Below are 23,426 nucleotides of genomic sequence, written 5' to 3'. Positions count from 1 at the left end.
GGGGAAGCAACACACCTGTCCCCAGTATGGCCATGTAGGACCTACTTGGATCATGACTCTGGTGCAGGAAGGAAACACAGGAGCTGCATGCTCCATATTCCCCTTGATCCACAGCTGCAAGGGGATGGGAAGATTTCTACTGGCTATATAATTACTGTCCACATCACTAAACCAAAAAATGCTTCAAGTTATTGAAGACAAATTTGTAGGCATTTCACAGTTTCCATTTTAGGTAGGGTTGGGCAGTTTAAAACTTAATTGATCACGGTTTAATACTTACATGTGATGAATTGGAAATATTTAATCATAGAACACTTGGTAGCTAAAGTTGTCGGACTTGATTTTGAAGTTGTATCTCCCCGTCTTTCGCTGGTATTGGGAAACCGAAAGGGCCGCCACTCCCAGCACAAAAACAAACACAGCAATGACAATAAGGATGATGAACCCTATTCCTAGCCCAGGCGCCTTCTCACTTTTTGCATCAGATGCTAGAGAAAGAACAAGGAAAAGTTTTGAATCCCTGGAATCTATTCATTTATTAAGAAGCCAACTTAGTGTTACAATCTTGCAAGCAATTTAAGACACATCAAGTAGCCCAATGCAGTGGTAAGAGCATGGCACTCTGATACATTGATTTGGTCCTCTTGGAAGAGTTATTCTCATGGCAATGTCTGTGCATTAGAGAAAATCCCGTCTTTAGATACGTGTGCAGAACCACCACTGACTGTGATGAGATATATGTACTCAAATTGGTATGGAGGATGTGGCTCTAGGCATTTTCTGTTATAATATTAATAATAATATATACATTTCTGAGCTACTGCCCTAGCTTCAGCATAATCCTGTAGGGAGAATGTTCTTTGATTTTAGTCCTGTCATTCATCTGCAGTAATTAAGCATATTTGTAAAATTAATATGTTTACACCACATGAGATACAATTCATATTATTGGGGGGCAGGTACTAGTTAATACCACGACAGGCAATAATTACACTTAAAAAGAACCTTTAGCATCATGTTCAGATGGAGTGTAGAGTAGTGAGCAAGGTCTAGCTTGTACATCAACTCTTCCCTGCCCTCGCTTCCCCCGCCTCCTGGCCCCCCGCCCCCGGAGCTCAGTCTCCATTGGATTGATTTTTGGCCACTCCACCCACTTCTAAGCAGTCTAACTTATTAAGGAACCAGAAGAGGTGTAATTAGACTGATCTCCACCCTAGTTTACACCTTATTCCAGTTCTTCAACATGTAAATTGTGCCAACTTTTCCTCCCTTACAGCATCTATAAAGTGGGTGTAAGGGGGCATAACAGACCTTATTTATATCACCTTACATAGCACATCTCTGAATTTGGCCTCAAAGTCTAACATACTGTGCTCTAAAAGGAATCTAGTCTAAGCACTGTGCAATAGCTGATTGCAGTATAAGATTTGAGCAGACTCAGAACATTATAGTTCAAATACCGATTACTTTCTGCAATTAATTCTACCTCCTCACTAGCACAAATAGTTGCATAGAACATGCCTCCACCCCCCAAGTGTATCACCATTACTGCATCCCAACTGGCAGAGATTGGCCCATAAAGTATCAGTAATTGCTACCCAGCTTCAGCGGACCATCCTATTTCTCAGCCAAGGGGGTTTATGCCTTACAAGGAAGGTTTTCAAGTTCGCCCATCAGTACAGAATCTGTTCAATAATTAGCTTGTGTAACTTTTTTGTAGCCATCTACTCACCAGTGGTTCTGCACAGAGGCCCCCAGGATGTTCTGTGTGTGGCAATAATTTCACCACTTTTCAGGGATCGAACATCTTGGCAGCTCTGTAACAATCACAAAACCCTGATCATTTATAATATAAACATATGTAATATATATGCAGTCTTGTAATGACTCTAAAGAATGGAGAATTTATGCTGATTTATTGAAGGTAGTACCCAGTACCAGAGCTTTTTTTTATTTCCCAGCGCTAACCTTTGTTACATTCTAACAAAAACTGAAAAAGATCAGAGATCAGTACTGAAAGAAATATCCGCTTATCAGAACACTGAAAAGAAACCTCTGTGGACAGGCCCTTGGGACAAAGCAGATTGTATTGAGTCTATTTAAAAAAAATAAAAAGCCTACAGAAGAATGTCTATCAAAATTTTCTTTAAGCAACACAGTGTGTGTACTACTAAGTTTTCTCCCACACTCTTAGGGTATGTAAGAAGGATCTCCAAAATAAGCCATAGCACACTACTTAGCCTTCAGCATCCTTTTTTAACAGCATTGCTCATTATACTATTATGAATTGTTATTATGAATCATAATAATTTGTATTGTGTTGCCACCTGAAGGTCTCAGTCAGGATCAGTGCTCCATTGTGTTTACACATAATAAGACTATCCCTCTCCTGAAAAGTTTACAGTCTCGTTTGAAGCAAGATGAAACATGTAAACTTAATAAACAAAGGGAAGAAATGGACAGTAGGGGTAAGTAAGGGTTTGTTTACATGGGCCAGTTTTACCAGTTGTACTGGTATAACTAGATCACTATAGTTATAATGGCATAACTCCACTTGTTGATACATTTATTCCAGTATAACAGTGGCTTTCTCCTGCCTACCTTGAAACCTTTCCAAAGACCCATAAATGAAACAAACAAAAACACCAAAAAGTCACTCTTGTTCTGGAATTAGAGTATCCACATGGGTTGTTATACAGGTATAACTATATCAGTTTAAATTCACATCTTAGCAACAGGTATAACTTTCCTGTGTAGACAAGCCCTAAAATAAGAACATGTGGTTACATAGGTAGCCACTGTGCAATTTCATGGTTCCAATTCACTGTAATATTTTTTGCTCCTATTTGTCACTGTGCTGTTGGCTGTGCCTGATGTTACTGTCCTGACTTTGTCTTACTATGTTTTTCTCCCAAACTACTCTTTTCTCTTCCAGATTTAAAAGAGTCAAGACTCATATACCAAAAAAACTGGGAAGTGACAAGAAGAGATGAAAAAATAGGTGATTTCCAATCTTCAGGCAAGAATCCAGGCCTCAGATCAGCTCTGAAGTGAGCAAATATTCCTGGAGGCAGAGGTAGGTCAAGTATGAGAACATTGTGAGCCTTCACTTTCATGCTTCCCTAACTCGTTCTCTCACTTAGGTCATGTAGTTTTGGATGACGCCTTGCTATCCAGCCCACATAAGGAGCCGCCCCTGATTAGGCAGGGACCAAACCTGGACTCAGAGTCACAGTTCAATCCTTGCTTTTCCCTTGCACCATGGGGCACTTGCCCTTTTCCTGTCATAGCTTTAAGAGTAGGTTAGATAAATGTCTATTAGGGATGGTCTAGACAGTATTTGGTCCTGCCATGAGGGCAGGGGACTGGACTAGATGACCTCTCGAGGTCCCTTCCAGTCCTAGAGTCTATGAGTCTATGAGCTCTATTCCCCTGGGTGCCAGCTAACATGTGGTCGGGGAAGAGCCCAGGCTTCACCTGCTCCCCACCCACCTGTTTGTAGCAGCTGCTCTTCCTTGCTGCACAGGTCCTGGATATGTGGAGCCCCACAGAGGAGAAAGAGGGCTCCTTATTCCCCTTACTCCCACGGAGGAACACGCAGGCATGCTGACAAATAATCCCACAATAAAACAGATTGGTCTACTATTGGAGATCCAGTCCTGCGCACCAATTTCCCCGTGGCTCTTTGTGACCCTTCACGCACCCTCACCCTGGCATTCTGAGTGGTTCCCAGTGCCCTATGCATGCTCTGAGAATCCCCAATGGTGTTCAAGTGCCTGTCATGTCACTGGGCTTCACTCCCCAACAACTCCTCTGGTTTCCCAAAAGTTTCCCTCTCTGGATTTGCCGGATGCGGTCTAGTGCCATCTGTGCTTATTATTTTAATTTAAATCCAATAAAAATATACTAAACTCGCTACATTTTCATATGGGATAGTTTGCTTGGGATAAGGGATGATACAGTTCTCCTCTTTAAATTAATAAAGTTTCTAAATCCTACAAGAAAGATATAAAAGGCATCTAAGTAATTAATTGCTGTATCGTGCTAGACATTAATTTAGAATCAGCTACAAACTGGGGCCTAATTTTGATCTCACTTGCAAACCAGGAGCAACTCCAATGAAGTCAATGAAATTACATCAGCATAAAAACAGTGTAATTGAGATCAGAATATGGTCCTCAATTAACATACTCTCTACCCCAATCTATATAAAGATGTTAAAATCAGATCTATCACAATTCCTTGTAGCTCCTACTAAGCCTTTGCTCAGTGCATTGATGTTAACTTTTACCCTTTGTTTGCAGTCCTTCGGCCAATTTTCTATCCATGTGATAGCGGTCATATTCAAGCCAATGTGAACTAAATATGCAAGTAATATTTTGAGAGGCATTGTACTGAATACTTTGCTAAATCAAGATACATTACATCAACTGCATTCTTTTTATGCATTAACTCTGCAATGGGATCAAAAAAACAACCACATACATTAGAGATGGAGACATTCTATTAGGTCATCTAGTGTATCCATACCCAGTACTTTAAACTGGACCTGTATGAGTCTCAGTTTATTAGATTGCCTATTACACTAAATGCAGGATATTACAGAAACAAAGAAGCTGAAGATAGAAGAAAGCTAGTTTATCTTCTAGTCCATCCATTGTTGGCCAATGCAGGATTGTTCTCTACAATGCATTTTTAAAGGCTTTGCCCAGCCTAGTTTGTCTGGCTTTACCTGTGCTTTATAAAGGGACACAGTGCTAAAGACATTGGACTGAGAATTGGGAGACCTGGTTCTATTTCAGGCTCTATTGCGGACCAGCTGTGTGACCTTGGACAATGAACAAGGTCAGCTCCCAGACTGCTGCACTGGGCAGCACAGCATGGGGAGGAGGTGACCAGCCCTCTGTGGAGAAAGAAGTGGTTCAGGACTATTTAGAAAAGCTGGACGAGCACAAGTCCATGGGGCCACATGCGCTGCATCCGAGGGTGCTAAAGGAGTTGGTGGACGTGATTGCAGAGCCATTGGCCATTATCTTTGAAAACTCATGGCGATCAGGGGAGTCCTGGATGACTGGAAAAAGGCTAATGTAGTGCCCATCTTTAAAAAAGGAAAGGAGGAGGATCTGGGGAACTACAGGCCAGTCAGCCTCACCTCAGTCCCTGGAAAAACCATGAAGCAGATCCTCAAGGAATCAGTTTAGAAGCACTTAGAGGAGAGGAAAGTGATCAGGAACAGTCAGCATGGATTCACCAAGGGCAAGTCATGCCTGACTAACCTAATTGCCTTCTATGAGGAGATAACTGGCTCTGTGGATGAGGGGAAAGCAGTGGACGTGTTATTCCTTGACTTTAGCAAAGTTTTTGTTATGGTCTCCCACAGTATTCTTGCCAGCGAGTTGAAGTATGGGCTGGATGAATGGGACTATAAGGTGGATAGAAAGCTGGCTAGACCGTCAGGCTCAACGGGTAGGGATCAATGGCTCCATGTCTAGTTGGCAGCCGGTACCAAGCAGAGTGCCTCAAGGGTCAGTCCTGGGGCCGTTTTTGTTCAATATCTTCATTAATGATCTGGAGGATAGCGTGGACTGCACCCTCAGCAAGTTTGCAGATGACACTAAACTAGGAGGCATGGTAGATATGCTGAAGGGTAGGGATAGTATACAGAGGGACCTAGACTAATTAGAGGATTGGGCCAAAGGAAATCTGATGAGGTTCAACAAGGACAAGTGCATAGTCCTGCACTTAGGATGGAAGAATCTCAGGCACTGCTACAGACTAGGGACCGAGCAGCTAGGCAGCAGTTCTGCAGAAAAGAACCTAAGGGTTACAGTGGACAAGAAGCTGCATATGAGTTGACAGTGTGTCCTCATTGCCAAGAAGGCCAACGGCATTTTGGGCTGTATAAGTAGGAGCATTGCCAGCAGATTGAGGGATATGATCATTCCCCTCTATTCGACATTGGTGAGGCCTCATCTGGAGTGCTGTGTCAAGTTTTGGGCCCCACACTACAAGAAGGATGTGGAAAAATTGGAAAGAGTCCAGTGGAGGGCAACAAAAATGATTAGAGGGCTGGAGCACATGACTTATGAGGAGAGGCTGAGGGAACTGGGATTGTTTAGTCTGCAGAAGAGAAGAATGAGGAGGGATTTGATAGCTGCTTTCAACTACCTGAAAGGGGGTTCCAAAGAGGATAGATCTAGACTGCTCTCAGTGGCACCAGATGATAGAACAAGGAGTAATGGTCTCAGGTTGCAGTGGGAGAGGTTTAGGTTGGATATTGTGAAAAAGTTTTTCCTAAGGAGGGTGGTGAAGCACTGGAATAGGTTACCTAGGGAGATGGTGGAATCTCCTTCCTTGGAGTATTTTAAGGTCAGGCTTGACAAAGCCCTGGCTGGAATGATTTAGTTGGGGATTGATCCTGCTTTGAACAGGGGGTTGGACTAGATGACCTCCTGAGGTCCCTTCCAACCCTGATATTCTATGATTCTAAGTCATATCCTCTCTCTGTGCCTCTGCTTCCTCTCTTCAAAATGGGGACAGTGACATGTACCCCACCCTTGTGGGACACAGATCCAAGGATTAAACACGCTCCATACGAGTTAAGTGTATTTGTTATACATCATGCTTCTTGATGTTCATGATTCCATTGTCCTCTAGATGTTGATCCAAATTCAGTCCTCGTATGAATAGATGCAACTCTGCCCCTATCATCTCTTAGTATTTGTTCTGTTATGTTATTAGGAGTTGAAGTTCTATGGTTCGAATACTTACTTGAATGTGAGTTTTGCGGTACTTTAATTTAATTCAAAATTACATTAGTGTCAAACCTAGCGCCCTCCTTCCATCTGTCACTCAAATTTCCTGTCCCCTTTTTCCTTTTTCCCTGGACAAATCTCTGTAATTGAAGACAGGAAAAGGTTTTCTTCCTCCTGCTATCCATTCCTGATCTTCTAGGAGGAGCCATTTGATTTATACTGAGACCAAGCTGAGCAATTTAGAACAGGAGGGAACTATTAAATAACAGACAAATACCTAATGAAAACATTGTGTCACCACAGAGAAGATCTTTAGCAAAAAATAATAATAAATAATAATAATAATTCCTTTTATCTATGGTAAAAAGAGAGTCCTAACTTATCTTGTCTTCATGAGCAACAAATTATAAGAGCTGTTCACATACTCGGAAGTAAAAAGAGACAATGTGATAATCTTTGGATGTAGTCAGAAGATAATATTATGTGTGTCCAACTTTACCAGAATACTGTTTTTTTTAAGTGCTTTTGAAAAGGTGCTGGATTGACAGCCCTAGAAACCAGGGAACTTGGGCAACAACAGTGTAAGCTTCCTAAGACTGTGCCCAAACCTTGATCTGGGGAAATAATCACTGGGCAAGAAAATATAGAGCCATCTCCTTGACAATTCCAACTTTGGCTTTTCTGATGAGACTACACTCTTATCAGATAGTTATCTGTTTTTTAATCTGTGGAACATATCCACTAGTATTTGTATTGAGATCACCTGCTCATTTCACAAAGGCCATCAGATGGTACTTTTTTTTCCAGGCACCCCCCAGAGCCATCCAGTTTCCCAGCCTTGATACCATTTTTTATTTATGCTCCATTCTTCAGCTGAAAGATAGGGAATTGAAAGAGAAATAAAGATTGAGGCTTACATGTGGCTATATTATTTCCCTACTTCACACTGCTGCAAGTTGAAAAATGAAGGAAAATGAAGAAAAATGGAGTTTAAAGGATACCATCACCTTTCGGAAGCATGTTATCCCTTCATTTTCCAGGTACAGCATTGTCAGTCATATGTCACATAGAAAGTTAAATTTAAGGATCAACCCCCTTACCGTCCTACAGGTGCTTTCAGAGGTTTCCACACAAATACGAATTTTGCAGTGTAGGTAAACAACAGAGTTGTTGACAAAGGAAAAGATTTTCAGCTTAAACTGAGCTTTTCTTGAATTTCCATTTTCAATCATGGTGGTGTAGGCCTCTGGGACTGGGCAGCTAAAAGAGAATAGGAAGACACACAAAATAACTAGAGCTATAGGCGCTATACCCCAGTAACAGCACCTTGTAGTTCTGTTTATAAGCTTCCTCTGAAAAACCGTATCTAGATATTCCATGGAGTGTTCTCCAGTATAGACACTGGTGGCCGTGTTCTAAGTGTTGGCTTGTCCCTAGGATAGAACACCACTGCACACGAAAGCCTGAGTAACTAAGTACACAGGGGATTCAGAGGTGAGTATTTAGTGAGATTCTTCAACTTCAGCATGAGAGAAAAAACAAAAACAAATTGAAGTCTGAGGTGAGTGAAGGCAAAAGATGAAGTGGGTGTCACACAATACTGAATATTTTACACATAATACAGTAGTTTGACACAGTAAACTAAAAACCAGTCATGCGCAGCGCACCATTTGATCCTGGTTCAAATGTCCTGCTACATACAAGAATTAATTCTGACTTTTGGAAGGGTGGTGCTGGTAGAGCAATCCCATTCTTCAGAAATTAAATAGGATTTTTTAATATTTTCTTTTAAGCTCCTAAAGTGAGGTTCTACTTTGAAAGCTATCTGTGTAAACATATATCATAGGTTCTCCATCTTTATTGTCTCTCCACTATTTCCGTATCAGATGGGCTTAGGTTACTATTAAATATTTTCATTAAAACTGCCACCCCTCCAAAATGAACCTGGACTTTGAGGGTACATCTCCACTGCAATAAAAGACCCATGGCATGGCCAAGGCTGGCCTGAGTCAGCTGACTTGGGCTCACAGGGCTCAGGTTGCAGGGCTAAACATGGCTGAGTAGATGTTCTGGCTTGGACTGTAGTCCAGACGCTGACAGCTCAGGAGACAGGTGAGTCTTAGAGCCTGGGATCCAGCCCAAGCCCAAATGTCTATGCTGTTATTTTTAGCAATGCAGCCTGAGCCCTACAAAGCCAAATCAATGGAGTTGTGCTGAGACTCAATGTTGCAGGATTTTTATTGCAGTGTAGCTGTACCCTGAGTGTCACCTAGGGCACTCTTCTCCTTTCTCATGCACATCACCAGTAACAAAGGTACTGCAAGCCAGATGAGGTCCTCAGTTTCACTTGTTCACCACTGTCTTAAAATTATGTCCCAGTAGCCTATTCTGCTTCACAAATCAGGCTACCGTACTCTACTTCATATGAAGATTCTAAATGTTCTTCAAGCATCACCCCATGTACAGCATACAGCAATAGTCTAACTTCAAGTCCATAAAGGCAAGCATGCCTTTAGTAATGGCTGTATTAGAAAGAAATGGCTGCACCATAGATTTTTTGCATTATTGACTACCAAAGCCACCTACGCCTCCAGGATCAATCAGAAATCAAAGAGTAGACCTACACTGAACATCTCCTTTACAAATATTAGGGGCAGGCAACAGCCCTCCCAGACTCCCTTTAAAGTGTCTGAAGTTAAGTATTGGGCTTTGAAAAGAACAAGGACTCAGTGAGGGCATGTAAAAAGTACATTAAAAAGACAAGATATTAATAGCCATCTTCGGCTCCTGGAAAGGTTCCTCACGTTCAGGGACTACACTGCTAGACAGCTTGCACATGCCTATGTCACTTCTAAAGAGTGTGTGCTGTACCTGTTGTTAATAAAACCAAATGATAGAGGATCCCCTGAATTACTCGTTGGAGTTGCCCAGCACTCAGTGACGACCACCTTGAGGTTGCTGTCTTCTTTTTGAATTCCCACCTCAATCAGTATATCATCACTGGCAGAAACACTGAAATTTTGGGGGACTGAAGAGTTTCCAACAAACAATTGCATCTCAGTTATAAAATATCCAGATCCATGTAAATCCTCAAAAAAGGTATAAACCCTGAAAAGACAATAAGCTGTTTTTAAAGATCAGAGATTTGATTATAGTGTTTTTATGGGTCACAGATACGATTCCTGTTTCTCTAGCACATGTGCACTACTGTAGTGAGGAAAAATCTGCAGTCCAGCATATTGTTAAGATTTCAAAAGGAAAGGGTGGTTGCTTGCTGCAGTCCAGGACCTTGGGATAGTGTGGAAGAAGGCATGGAGAAGACTCTGGTAGGCTACAAAGGTGGAAGTTATTGGCAGTATGAGCAGACAGCGCAGTGATTACAGTGATTTAAAGAAGTGGGAACAGAAGTATATTGCCAAAGCTCCGAACAAGAAACTTGAGTCTGATGCAAAAAACAAGAGGAAGACAGTGAAGGGATTTGAAGAAGGAGTGATGGGGTCAGAACGGTAAACGAGCAAGACTTTTTGATGCAGCTTTTTGGACACACTGCAAGACAGTGTGTGTGGGGTGGGAGGAGAAATCAAGGAGGCCAGAGGAGGTGATTGAAGTAATCAAGGCAAGAGATGATCACGGTTCAGATGAGAAGTTTTGATGTAAGAATGGAGAGGAAAGGATGGGTTTTGGAGCTGTATAGGACAGCAAGTGAGAGGATTTGGTCACGGCCTGGGTGTGGTGGAAAGAAAGAGAGAAGTGGTTCATTTGAGGATGGGATGAGGCTCATTGGCAAGACAATGTGAAGAAGTCTGGGCTGTCATTTCTTGTGCTCCGCCCATTCCATAGATATAAACAGAGGCTCTCACTCTACAGTGCTGCTAACCTGGAGCCTTTCACAAGAACTAAATTTGCATTATATATTTTTTAAAGCTCATCAAGTAAATTTGTGGATTTTAAATATAATCATCATTATCTTCATCATAATGCATAGCAATTACACAGCACTGTACGTTCGTTCGTTCATTCATTCATTCATTCCCAGAGGCAGTTATTTTGCTGATTGGGAATAGAACTTGCCCATGACCACACAAGGAACCAGTGACACAGCTGGGATTACAGCACAGGAATTTCTGTTTCCCAAGCTTGTGCGCATGCCACAAGAATACTCCTTAGAAGACTACATATCCCACCCTCCCCCCGCCCACACACACACAGCGCCAAACATTAGAACTTAGAAGTTGGGTGAGTTTTTATTTACCCTTCTGAACTATATCCAGATGAAGTCAAGAGATTATTCTGAAACACACAATGGATTGGACAGACAATCTTCAAGTTGTGGATAACTTTCTGAGAGGAATTGTCATTCCGAAGTATTGTTTTCACAATAGTCTTAGTCATATTCTGGAACAGAAAAAGGAGAGAAAGATACTTTATCAACCTTTATGTTTCTGAGAACACCTTAGTCCCACTAGTCAGCTACATCTGGTAATTTTAAGTAATACCTCAGGAATTCTGAATACAACTGGCCATCAAAACCAAAACTATCAGCATCTACTAGCTTTGTCGTTGTGGGGCTAGCAAATGAAAACAAGTTTGTTGTTCTCATCTTAGTACATATTGTTCACTGCTCCATAAAACATCCATACCATTTGTATGACCTACTCTTTTTACTCCACATTGTCCCATCTAAACCAGTGGTTCTCAAACTTATTTGATCAGGCCCCCCTTCTTTGTATCTGTAGTCATTTATGCCCCGCTCCCAAGTACATATACCACCACCAGGATCTGAAGGCAGAGCGGAGAGCAGCGGCTGCTGGCCAGGTGCTCAGCTCTGAAGGCAGCACCTGCCAGGAGCAGCATAGAAGTAAGAATGGCAATGTGAAAAGTGATAGTTATCACTTTTCACAGCAGATTTAGCTCCCGATTGCCGCCTTTACTTCCACACTGCTGCTACAACCCTGAGACGGCAGCTGCAGACCTGCCACCTCAGTGCTAACAACTGGAGCCCCACTGCCTCCAGGTGAGGGGTTAGTGGGGGACGGAGAAGGAGACCCCAATCCCAGGTGGTGGAGCTTCAGCTGTCAGCCCTGGGACAGTGGGCCTCCGGCTGTCCCCTTTACCCACCTCCACAGCTGTGCACAGCCCTTCTGCACTAGCTCCACCCCTGGGGCTGAGAGCCAGAGATCTTTAAAAAATAAATAAATAAATAACAGATGGTTCGTGCTCCCCTTGACACATTCCCGCACCTCCCTTGGGAGGCCCGCCCCATGGTTTGAAAACCACTAAGTCTAGACCAATCAGTACAATCTTGTTTGGGTTACTTATTCATTTACGTATTACATTAAACTTATTTCATTCAGACCCCAAATTTTAAATATGCTACCGATTTGTGTACTGTCAGTGAGAAGTCAACAAAAGAAACTGGGGAGGGAACAACACTCAAGGCTGTTAGAACCCAGGAGGGTAGCAAATGGGTTTGATTGTGGAGGGGTGCAATGTGGATTTTGGTGTTGAGGATATAATCTTTACTTCCCTCCTCCTTACTCCTCAGGTAGAAGCAGAGGTGATTTTACTTTGGGAAAGTCGGACTGAATTCTTTGTTCACCATTTCAGAAAACCCTGATGGTAACAGGCTGCCCCCGCAAGCTCAATCTGTGCCACTGCACTCTACAGTGACAAGTACATTAGCCAGGAGTTTCTTCATCTGTTCAGGTGACTTACACTTTGTACTTTAGTTCCACATCGATTCCAATCTGTCCACAGCACCACATGAGTGTTATTGCTGAAGCTCACGTTGCAGTGAGGCTCCCCAAGATAGAGTGCAGATTCTGGGATAGATTCCTGCTGCAGAAATATCTTCTGAATGGCAATGACAATCTTCTCAATCTCACAGAACACTCTCACTGCATCCTTTAAGGACATCCCCTGGGAAGATTTAGTGAGTGGCAAGGTAGTGACATGTGGTGAGCTACGGGCATTCGACACAGACGCTGTGGAGGCATGCGGCATTGCTGTGCTAGAGAACACAGCACCCTCTTCATGTTTGGTTTTAGCAGCAGATGAATCCTCTGTAGCAAGTGAAAACACATGAGCTGAAGTATGTGGACATGTCACAGGTAAACCTGTGCTGCCTACATGTTTGCCGTGTGCAGTTGTAGGGCCAAGGCTAAGCGGAAATGCTATAGAGCAACAAAAATAAAGGGATTATAAATTACAGATACAAATTTGATCTCTTAAGAATACTCAAATGCAAAAAACATTATCAGGAAACTTTCAATCACTGGTAGAAAAACTGCTGCTCTTCTTTCTTAACTGGTTGTGTGTAGTTACCTCAAAATACACTATTGCTTTCTTCTTAATTAAAAATAAAGACACCAGCAAGAAAAGACCAAAGATTCCATTTCTCTCTGGATGCAATAATTTACACACTCACAATGTGTATGTGTTCCCAATGTCTCTTGCGGGCCAGATTTTCAAAATAGCTCACCTCCCATTTAGGCATCAAAATAAATGGCCATAAGGGTCACAATAGGAGTCTACTGGATGCGGAACACGTTTGAAAATCAGGCCTTTATTTTTGTCCCTAAATGAGAGCTGAGCTCTTTGTAAAATGTGGCTCCAGCTCCGAGCACTGAGCACATGAAAATCTGCCCCTGGCCTGAGTTTTTTGGAGAATCTGGTTCTGGTTGCCACTTTAGCACAACAGTACTACAGCAGGTCGGTACTGTCTATAGACATATATAAGGAGCTTTACTGAGAAAGTTAGCAAATGTATGTCAGTAGTAGTTTTTTACCGGGAAGAGGAAGGGAGGAAAGAGAAGGAAACTGGAGGAGGTAGGAGGATGATAGTCTGGGTACTGAATACCAAACTCCTTTCCCTCAGCCCTTTTTCTATCAAGGTTTTTGGTTACTTGTTAGATTACCCTATGATACTTTAAAGATACCCACAGAACCTACTCTGCGCCCATCTTTGATCTTAGAGGGAACCAATGTAATGATCTACATTCACAACTAATACTGGGTTTGTTTTGAATAGTGTGGATTTTACTGCGCAATATTTTACTGAATTATATGCACAAATAGCATGTATTCACCAATCCAAATTCTTAAACAAATATATTTCCTAGGAAACTATCTTCATGTCTTCTGAGAATGTCCTAAATTGAAAAATTACTGATCTCATGGCAGGAAAAAGGATCTGGGAGTTATTTCAGAAATGTCTTTCTCCAAATCCTTATCATCACAGTGCTAAGAAAATGTCCTGATTTACTGAAACCTAATAAAGCTAGGCATCTATTTACAATACTTGAGATTTCAGCCAATACACACTTTTCATCACTATGGTTCCAAATCCAAATACAATCCATAGAAAAGTGGTTCAAAAGAAATGAGAAACTGAAAGACCTATTTTAGGTGAACGAATACATTATTTGAGGAAAGGTGGCATCAGCTGGATGCATTAACTAAAGACAAATCAATGAGTTATAACATCAATATTGATCGGTACTATAACCCATAACATAAATGCTTCCACTCTGATTTAGTCTCTTATCTTGTATCTCTGATGTCCCATCTATTACTGCTCATGAAAGAAAATAACTGGTACTCTCAACAATGCTGTTTACCTTTAAGGGGAAAAATGAGAAAAGAGAAATCATTGTTAAAAGAAAAAAATAAATAAAAGAATAGACTGGGCCCATTAAATGGTCATACAGTAAATTTTTATGATAGAGCAAAAGTATAATAAATGCAATTAAACATAACAGAAATATGCAAAAACATTAAAATATACATATTTTTCAGTAGCATGTGCTTAACACACTGAGCCTAAGTCATCCCTAGTATACCTCCATGAACCAAAGTGGAGTTCCACCAAAAGTGGATGTAACCAAATGATTTTATGAAGACACCATCATTATAATTTCAAATAAATCACTAGGTAATGAAAAACAATATTGCCTTCACAGTTTCTCCCAGGCCTCTCTGAATTGAGATCAGCAAATCCTTCATTACAGCTGCACTGATAGCTCCCATATGTGTTGTGGCATGATGCATCCGGGGAACAGTCATCTTCTTCTCTTTCGCACTCATCATAATCTATTGGGATTAGGAGTTTGGGGTTTTTTATTATTTTTAAAAAAAAAGAGAGAGAGAGAAAGAGTGTATTACTGGCATTGTGATTATTCCTTAACTGGAACTACCATCATGGTACCCTAGACACTAGTTCTCATGTCGTTTATCTGGGAGATACATACATACAGTCTGGAAGCTGATGATGCTAGCAGAGCAAGAATACTCAGTGCCTTGAAGGTCAGAGTTAGCAAGAGCCTCCAGCGGCACTGCTGGCAGCTGATAATGGGAGGGCAGCTCTCCCGGGCCCCTTCCCCTCAGCACAGTCTATTAATTCTCCCATCCTCCAAAACTGATAGCTGTCACAAGGGACTACTCCCAAACAGACTCTTCCATCCTACAGACTCAACACTCTTAAGAGGGAAGAGGGTGGCTGGTAATTTAAACAATATTTGGAGCTGGTTGAAAAACAGGCCAAAAAGTCTGGGAAAGTTTCATCAAATTTGTTTTCCCATTCTTCGGCCAAAATTTAGAATTTCAAGGACAAATATTTGTTACAAATTTCAATTTTTGTACGGGTTCTACTCAGGATTGTGTATAAATGGAAACACAGTCACAGGTGGGTTTCAAATTTCCCACTTGTTACTCTCACTAACCACACCACTCTAGGTGGCTCGTGTTAACTCTGTACCTGAAGCCCCTCAGACTAATGCCAGTTTCAGGGGGCATATATAACCCTGCTCTCAATGAGGTGCTACCTTGATATGGACATTCTTTTATTATTAATGAGACACCTGTTGCTGGTTGTGGTGAAGGTGGAGAAGAAGCACCACCATGTGGTCAACAGCATGGATTTCTGTGCCTTATGTAAATCAGACTCTGTGCCATAGGAGAACATGTATTTCTTTTTTATATGCAGGAAATTCAAAATGAGTGTTCACAGACAAAAATGGGCACTAAAAATCCAAAGAGATATAGAAATATCCAACCTGCACTCAGCTTTTGTACACTGGTGGTGCACTACTTTCAGAGAATCTGGCCCTTAGAAAACAATAACTTGATGAACACTATCAGATGGGTAGCCATGTTAGTCCGGATCTGCAAAAAGCGGCAGAGTCCTGTGGCACTTTAAGACTAAGAGACGTATTGGAGCTTATACATCTGTTAGTCTTAAAGGTGCCACAGGACTCTCTGTTGATGAACATTGTGCAGAATAGCTTTATAAAGGACACAGAATGTCTGACAAAACCAATAGCCTTCTTTGATAAACAACTGTAAGTGTGGCAGGCAAGGAGAATGCACCAGATGGAATAAATCTATTTTAGTAGTTTTCCATACTGTCCTGCCCGCAATTCTAATTGAGAGGTTAGAAGAATATTATTTGGATAAGCATGATGTGGTGTAGATACTAAACTTGCTGATGTACCATCAACAGAAGGATTAGAAATTATTTTATACAGAGACATCAATTTGAGGAGCTCTATAAAAAAGGATTATACTGCAGTCAATCATTGGACCAGTCTTATTTATCTTCTTTATCAATGATCTGTAAGAAGGAAGAAACTGTACAATAACTAGTGGCCCTGGTTGAACCAAACTGAGGGTATACATCTGAGCCCTGCTACACCACACATCTCACTGTATCTTTTGAAGTTCTCTGAAAGAGCTCATGGGATGAATTGGCAGAAGTTCTAAGAAAAAGATAATGGGATTTTCATCCACACTGTAACAGATGCTGTACTCTCTAAATCACAAACAAAAAGACAGGTTTTATCCTGTTGCTAGTTTTGAAAAATTACAGTGGTATAAAACTGCACCTTACCACGTATGGAGAGGCTGTTGTTGTCAACTGTAAAATAGGAACTATTTTTAAAGACATCATGAAAAGCTGTGGAAAGGTTGTGGATATCCAAGTCTTTTGCAGTCAGTAAATCGAAACCTACCACTATGCTTCCATTAGTAATACTGGTTATCAACATTTTTATCAAACCAAGATCCATTTCCTGAAGACGGTTAAGAGGCAGAGATTTCCGTACCTGTGATCAAAATATAATGCATGTGAATATGGGCAGACAGTATGAATTAAATTTTATACTGTGAAGATACTGAATTTTCTGAATACTCCTGTTTGACTCAAATATGTATTTAAATGTGAATATAAAACACAGGAATGATTCAGGTCAGGGCATACACACAAGGAGGTAGGCATAGATATTGGCAGGGGTCCCTGGTAACACTTAGCCTGCCAAGAAGAGAGATTCCATTAGTGCCGTTCAGCCTCAATGCTCCCTCCATCAAGGGGCCTTTAAGGAGACAGTGCAACCCAATACTAAGAGGCTTTGGCTATGGAGACAGCATGAGCAGAGTGGACTCGGGACGCCCAGAGTAGGCATCTCTGCAGCAGTATCTGCCAGCAATCTTCTATGGAACCTCAACCCTATTTTATAGATGCTCCCACAGCACAAACCCTAAGTGAATGTAGCAGCCATACCACCCCCTGCCCTCCCTCAGGGTGGATCTCCACAGAGGGCAAGCCTGGTACAGAAAGTTCCTCTACGTATTATTAAGAGTAAATCTAGCCTCCATCTGTACCCAGTGATCAAGTCAAAGCGGAAACAGAAAAACAGTTTCCCATGCTTTCAGTATCTCCACGCAGCCTCAGCCCAGACTAACTCAAAAATGTTTCACAGGAGTCTTCCATGGGGAGTCTTGCACTATCGCTGCAGATCCTGACTGCCACCTGGACACATGTCCCAGGGTCCCACATTTCCCTGACAGCTTCATGGCCAGGCCAGAAAATAACTCTAAAATAATCTGAATGTGACTATTTAGCCTCAAAGCACTACAATTAGGACAGCTGATCATGACTAATTATAATAAACACTGAACTGATATGCAGATGTTCTGGAATTTATCTTGGGCTGCAAAAAGAGAAAATACAGCCTTTCCCAGTGATTACTGAATCTCCACAATCACTAGGCTATAGCAACAACCTTTGTACTTCTTTGGATAGAAGGATGGTCTCGTGTACACAGGACTGGAATTCATAGTTCTACTTCTGTCTGTGCCACTGATTTGCTGCACGTGTTTGGACAAACTGTTCCACCTTTCTGTGCCTGAGCTTCCCTACATATTCCATGTAGGATAATATTGACCTGTGTCTCAAGCTCTAGATAGGCTATGAGGCTAAAAATTAATTAACTTTGAATAGCATGTTGAGATCATTGGATGGAAAGCACTATGTAAATACAATGCGTTACTACTGATACTACCACATGGTTAGAGAATTTGAACACCAGTAACAAGAGAGAGCAGACAATACATCCAATTTATTTCCTCTGCTAATTTAGATGTAAATTGAGATGACCCATCCCAGCCACACTGAGTTCCAGAGGAGGAGCCTACAACAATAATACAGAGTTTCTGAGAGAGGCAGTAAGTTTTGTGCTGAGGAAAACTGATAAAACCACTATCCATCACATAACTTTAAATACAAAGATATGAAAGTCAGCTGGTTTGATAATATTTTATGTATCTATCATAGATTAAAAACCTTTCACAATGTATGTGCAAAGGATGTGCGGAATGAATATGGGAGAGCAACACTGTACGCTGTTGACATAGCCTTCTCTCTCTCTAAAGTTTGACTACTGAGTAAACTGCTGTTTTCTATCTGCCTATCAGACACTTCTAATATGCCACCAGTGTAATATCTAGATGCACTGAATTTGTCCATAAAGGGCCCTATTCTCCTCTCGTCCTTGCTTCAGAAGCTGCTAATAGGCTTCAGAGTAGCAGCCGTGTTAGTCTGTATCCACAAAAAGAACAGGAGTATTTGTGGCACCTTAGAGACTAACAAATTTATTTGAGCATAAGGTTTCGTGGGCTACAGCCCACTTCATCGGATGCATAGACTGGAACATACAGCAAGCAGATATTTATACATACATACATACATTCTCAAATTGTATCAAACCATCAAGCTCTCAAGTGAGCAGCATTTCATAGATCAATGTTTGTGAGGTAGACAAAGAGCAGCTTTGCTATGTTCAGGCTATTTCTCCATTAAGGGCTAGATTGAGAAAGGCACGGCCACCAGTAAGTGGCAGCACACAGCGGCGCTGTCCAGGACAGCCACAATTCCTTCCCCACTCCCCCCTTGCTCCTGGGCCAGGGGAGTAAACTGACATATTTTACAGGGTGCAGCTTCTCCCCTCCCATTAGTCCAGCTCTGCTCTCCAATGCACTGGGGGTAGAGACAGGCTTCATTCATTCCCTACCTACTTGCTCTTGGAAGGAATATCCAGGGTGCCACACCAGAGCTGGACTCTAAATCCAAGAAAGTCTTACTTTCCCAAACAGTGGGGTGGGGCCTTTCTCTCCTTTACTTTGAAACATCATGAAAGATAAGGCTAGATTTTGGCCTTAAATTTTCATCTTTCATATTTGTTATCTCAATTACAGCCATTAAGTATGTCTGCAATCTTCCCTTGGACCTTCCTCAGCATTTACCAATATTCCCTTCTCACAATTAGCTTTGTTTTGTGGACTCCATTTTAATGGAGGGTTTATTTTATTTTATTTTATTTTATTTTATTCAGAGCTAAGCACCTGGAAAACATTATAGTTATGTTCACATCATAGCTAGCCACTAGGTGACACTACTAGTCTCTCTCTTCAGATTACTGCATTACTTAACAATGCCCAAACATTAAAATAATGTGTGATAAAAGTGGGAGGCAGAGGGAGCTCCATGGTATATAAAAGGAAAGGAAATTTCTTTCTCTGACTTATTAAAAGAAATAATTATATTAAAAAGGAAAATCCATCCCTCTGCTTTGAGGTTTTACTACCAGGAAATAAATCTAGCTATAATATCTTTAGTCTTCTTTGCATACATGCAGCATGCCTTAGGTGGCATCCAAACAGATTCATCACCGAATTTGGTCTGCTGGTTAGATCAGGGTACAAAGGAAACACCAGGAACTCCTAAATAGAACAGGTAAAAGGTATGCCTACACTGCAAGTGAAGGTGTCAGTGTAGCACAGGTGGGCATATCCAAAATAGCTTTAATCTAGCTAGCACAGGTCACAACCATAGCATAGATGTGGTGGCATAAGATTCAGCACAGGCTAGCTATCCAAGTAATAGCTTCTGGGGAGCATGGCGGGTATGTACTGGGTTGGCTAGCCCACCCTGAAGTCCAAGCCACTGGGTTTTCACTACTATTGTTACCTGTGCTACAATTACACCTTTATCTGTAGTATAGTACATTAAAAGGTAAAAAGCAAAAGGCACATTAGTGCCAAAAGGAGAGTTACAAGAAAGGAGGAAAACACTGGCAAAATAACAGCTACAACATGAGACGGGAACCCCCTTTGGTAAAGTAAGAAAACCAGGAGGGAGATAAACCCAAAGTTAAGAAGCAGCCCTCACGGAGGAGACAGGAGAAGCCAGGCTGAAATGCTAGTGAAATTAAATGAGCCTCAGTAACATGGCTGGAGGTTTGGTGCTGTTGAGGGGTAAGAGACAGAAATAGGTTCAGAGTGGAGTGACTGTCTGTGTGGAAGGCAGTAGTAATTTCTGAAGGGTGCTGGTTAGAAGTAATAGCCACCCTGCCGACAGATCCAGGGCAAAATGCTAGCAATACAGGCAGTAGCTAATCTGGGTACTTCTAGACACATATGTAGGGAGCCCTGTTGAGTGGGAAAGAATTAGAATTGCAATGAAACCCTGGGGACTGATAATAAAATGAGTAAGAGGCTATTTTAACAAAATAGGCTATTGCTATTTAGGATGGCGTGTACCAATACTTCCCATCTCCCACTCTGCCCCCCATCGCTGCTGTCCTCACCTACTGCATTTTATGATGGGGCCAACTGGAAGAAAAGTGCACCCTAGTGCAGCACTAATAGACTCGAGTCCACATCACCCAAACCACCCCCACAACTGACACTAACTGCCATCCTTCTTGGCAGTCTCAACAGCGAGGCTGAGGAAAATGCCCAGAGACACAATTACCCTCTCACTCTTGGTGACAGTTCCTCCAAGCCAGGGCCAAAGGTTGCTCTACAGCACCCTGCCTCTGTTTTTCCCCTTTTCAGGGCCCTTTAAGAACACACTCAGTTCAAAGGTAGTTCAAACAATCCTGAGGTCCAATTTATTGAGTACCCCCCACCCATGTGTCCCGATATTTTCTTCATCTCATCTGGTCACCCTAGGTGGGGCTCTTCTGTAATCAGGGTTGGTTTAATCCCAGGTTCTCCAGCCCATGGGCAAGCCACCTGGTTACAAAGTGGCAGAACAGCATGGGGAAGCTAGCTTGGACATTGACAGTGCAATCTGTCAATTCAGGCTTTTACATCTTGCTTTTCTCCACACTGTAATATGAACAGGATTTCAGTCTCCAGCACTGTCAATCTAGCACCTCTACTAAGCACTACAGTCATTTTTTAAAATAGGGTGATTTTTACAAATAGGTGAATACATGTGGATTGCAAAGACATAATTCCATAAAACAGATTTAAGGAAACCTTCTGGCAAAGTGTACTTCACTGGTGCTTGATCCTGCTCTTAAAATCAGTGGGACTGTTCCCATTTACTTGAATAGGCTCAAGGTCTGGCTCTTACATCCCAAAAAGAAGATTGTAAAGATTTTCCAGACTCTCTCTTCTTTGACAGATAGGAACACAAGAATTGTCATAAGACACTATCAGGAGGAAGAGTATTTTGCCTCAGGCAGTGGCTTATGTCTAATGGTTCACAGATGGATGGGAAAGACTCCATAATATACTTGGCCAGTAGTATTGTTGGAAGGAACAATTATTTCCTTATTTTCCCAGGTGATCAACTTAAGCCTAAAGTATGAGTGTTGGGTATCAGTGTGACCTAGCTTACATTGCTATCAGTCATACTTTAATTCTGCTGCCTAATATTTTTAAAGATAAACTACTTATGTCAATGATTTTCCGGAGCAGAGAAGTTGATTGTATGCTGCACAAAGATAAAATATTTCATTTTATCCATTTTAATAAAATGTGAAAGGGACAAGGAGTGGGACAAGGCCTTGCTCAAGGTTCTAATATCCAAAATAGCCTGAAATATATAACAATGCTGAATAAGAGGGAGGTCAGTGGATGCTTGCTGCATTTTTACTTTGCATGAACATGTCACTTTCATTTTATGGCTGTTGAACAAGTATTGCTAGGATGTGTCAGCCTGAGGCCTAAACAGCTTCAAGAAAGCTGTGACCCATTGACTGCACATAGGGAAGGTGTAAACTAACAACAATGGGAAGTTATTTTATATCTTATACATTCTCTCTCTATCAAAATTCCCCTGTATTTTCATGCTGCATAAAGCATTCTTCACTTTCTATCCTGAACTCTTCCTGGGCATGGTTAAACTGTTGCCACTTTGCATCCCAGAGATGGCTGTATTTCATGCATACTTAAAGTGCTTTGCTGTCTTTGGATGAAAAGCTCTAGAACAGTCAATCACGAATTCATCATTGTCAGTATTAATCTCCCGAACAACGTATCAGTAATGCAGACTTGTGAGATGAGACAGACAGCTGGAATATGTCCAGTGGTTTTCCAATATAAAAGGACCTGGGTGTTTGTGGAATAAATGTGAAAAGGAACAACAAAGACAAACAATTGATGGATTAGCCAAAAAATAAGAAAAGGAGGGTGGCACCTCCAAAGGAAGTCCCTCTGAATTACAAGACTGTTACAGGAGATAAATAGACCTTCCAAGGTAGTTTGGTATTCTGTGCCCTAATTAAATGTGATATTAAAACTGACCTAATAAAGGGTGGGGGAAATAGGCTGTAAAATTAGGGGATATGAAACAGGATAATAATAAAAATCTCTACTATATCAGACATGAGTGGATCTGAGAAAGGACAACAACAATATTAAGTTGCATTGATATAGTGCCTTGCAGTCCAAAGATCTCTAAGTGCTTCACAAACATTCATTAGCCTCTCAAAACAAGCCTATGAATTAAGTCTGCTTGATGTTACTGATGGGGAAATTGAGGCACAGAGAACCAGGAATAAACTCCCAAATTTCTGATTCCTGGGCTCATCCTCTAACCACTACACCATGCTTCTCTTTTTTCTAATGTAGTCAATGGACCTCAATTCATTTAGGTATATGGGGATACATGTATGGTACATGTATTGGCCAATCATATTCCTCATTTTATGAAGACCATTTACAAATAATTACCATTTTAATCAACTTACTTCACCAAGAAACAGCTGTGTAAAGTTATGATACTCTTCACTACTTGCATTGTTCAAGCCTGCAGTGTATTTCACATTTGTTATTCTTACTGATCCATTCAGTTTTTGAACAGCTGCAAAATCAGAAAACAGTTATTTAGGAGAATGTAATCCACAGACCATTGGTGTTCTGCAGAAAGCTGTCTGGCACATGGTGTAGGTGTTCCTCCTAGTTTCTACCTGCTGAATCGGGTCAAACTAATGTAAATAATTTCCCAGTATTACTTTCCCACAGAAGCAGCTGCTGTAATTGCTACAGAGACATCCCAAGCCTATGAATGAGAATAGAGGAGATTCACAAAACATGATTGGTATC

General features: G+C 41.4%; 1 protein-coding gene across 1 annotated transcript in view; it reads right to left on the bottom strand.

The window, feature by feature from the left end:
• Window positions 1-300: 300 nt before the first annotated feature.
• UMODL1 (uromodulin like 1) overlaps window positions 301-23,426 on the bottom strand; it is a 54,699-nt gene continuing 31,573 nt past the window's right edge. Inside the window, exons 12-20 of the mRNA XM_050936484.1 lie at window positions 23,072-23,184; window positions 16,642-16,855; window positions 14,709-14,846; window positions 12,471-12,928; window positions 11,008-11,150; window positions 9,627-9,863; window positions 7,856-8,015; window positions 1,733-1,817; window positions 301-488 (exon numbers count right to left, since the gene is read on the bottom strand). Coding sequence (XP_050792441.1) covers window positions 301-488; window positions 1,733-1,817; window positions 7,856-8,015; window positions 9,627-9,863; window positions 11,008-11,150; window positions 12,471-12,928; window positions 14,709-14,846; window positions 16,642-16,855; window positions 23,072-23,184 — 1,736 coding nt within the window. The remainder of the gene's footprint in view (window positions 489-1,732; window positions 1,818-7,855; window positions 8,016-9,626; window positions 9,864-11,007; window positions 11,151-12,470; window positions 12,929-14,708; window positions 14,847-16,641; window positions 16,856-23,071; window positions 23,185-23,426) is intronic.

The sequence above is a fragment of the Gopherus flavomarginatus genome, chromosome 1 (genome assembly GCF_025201925.1).
Source record: "Gopherus flavomarginatus isolate rGopFla2 chromosome 1, rGopFla2.mat.asm, whole genome shotgun sequence".
In the NCBI taxonomy this organism is placed as follows: domain Eukaryota; kingdom Metazoa; phylum Chordata; order Testudines; family Testudinidae; genus Gopherus; species Gopherus flavomarginatus.
This window is presented reverse-complemented; position numbering and strand designations above follow the sequence as displayed.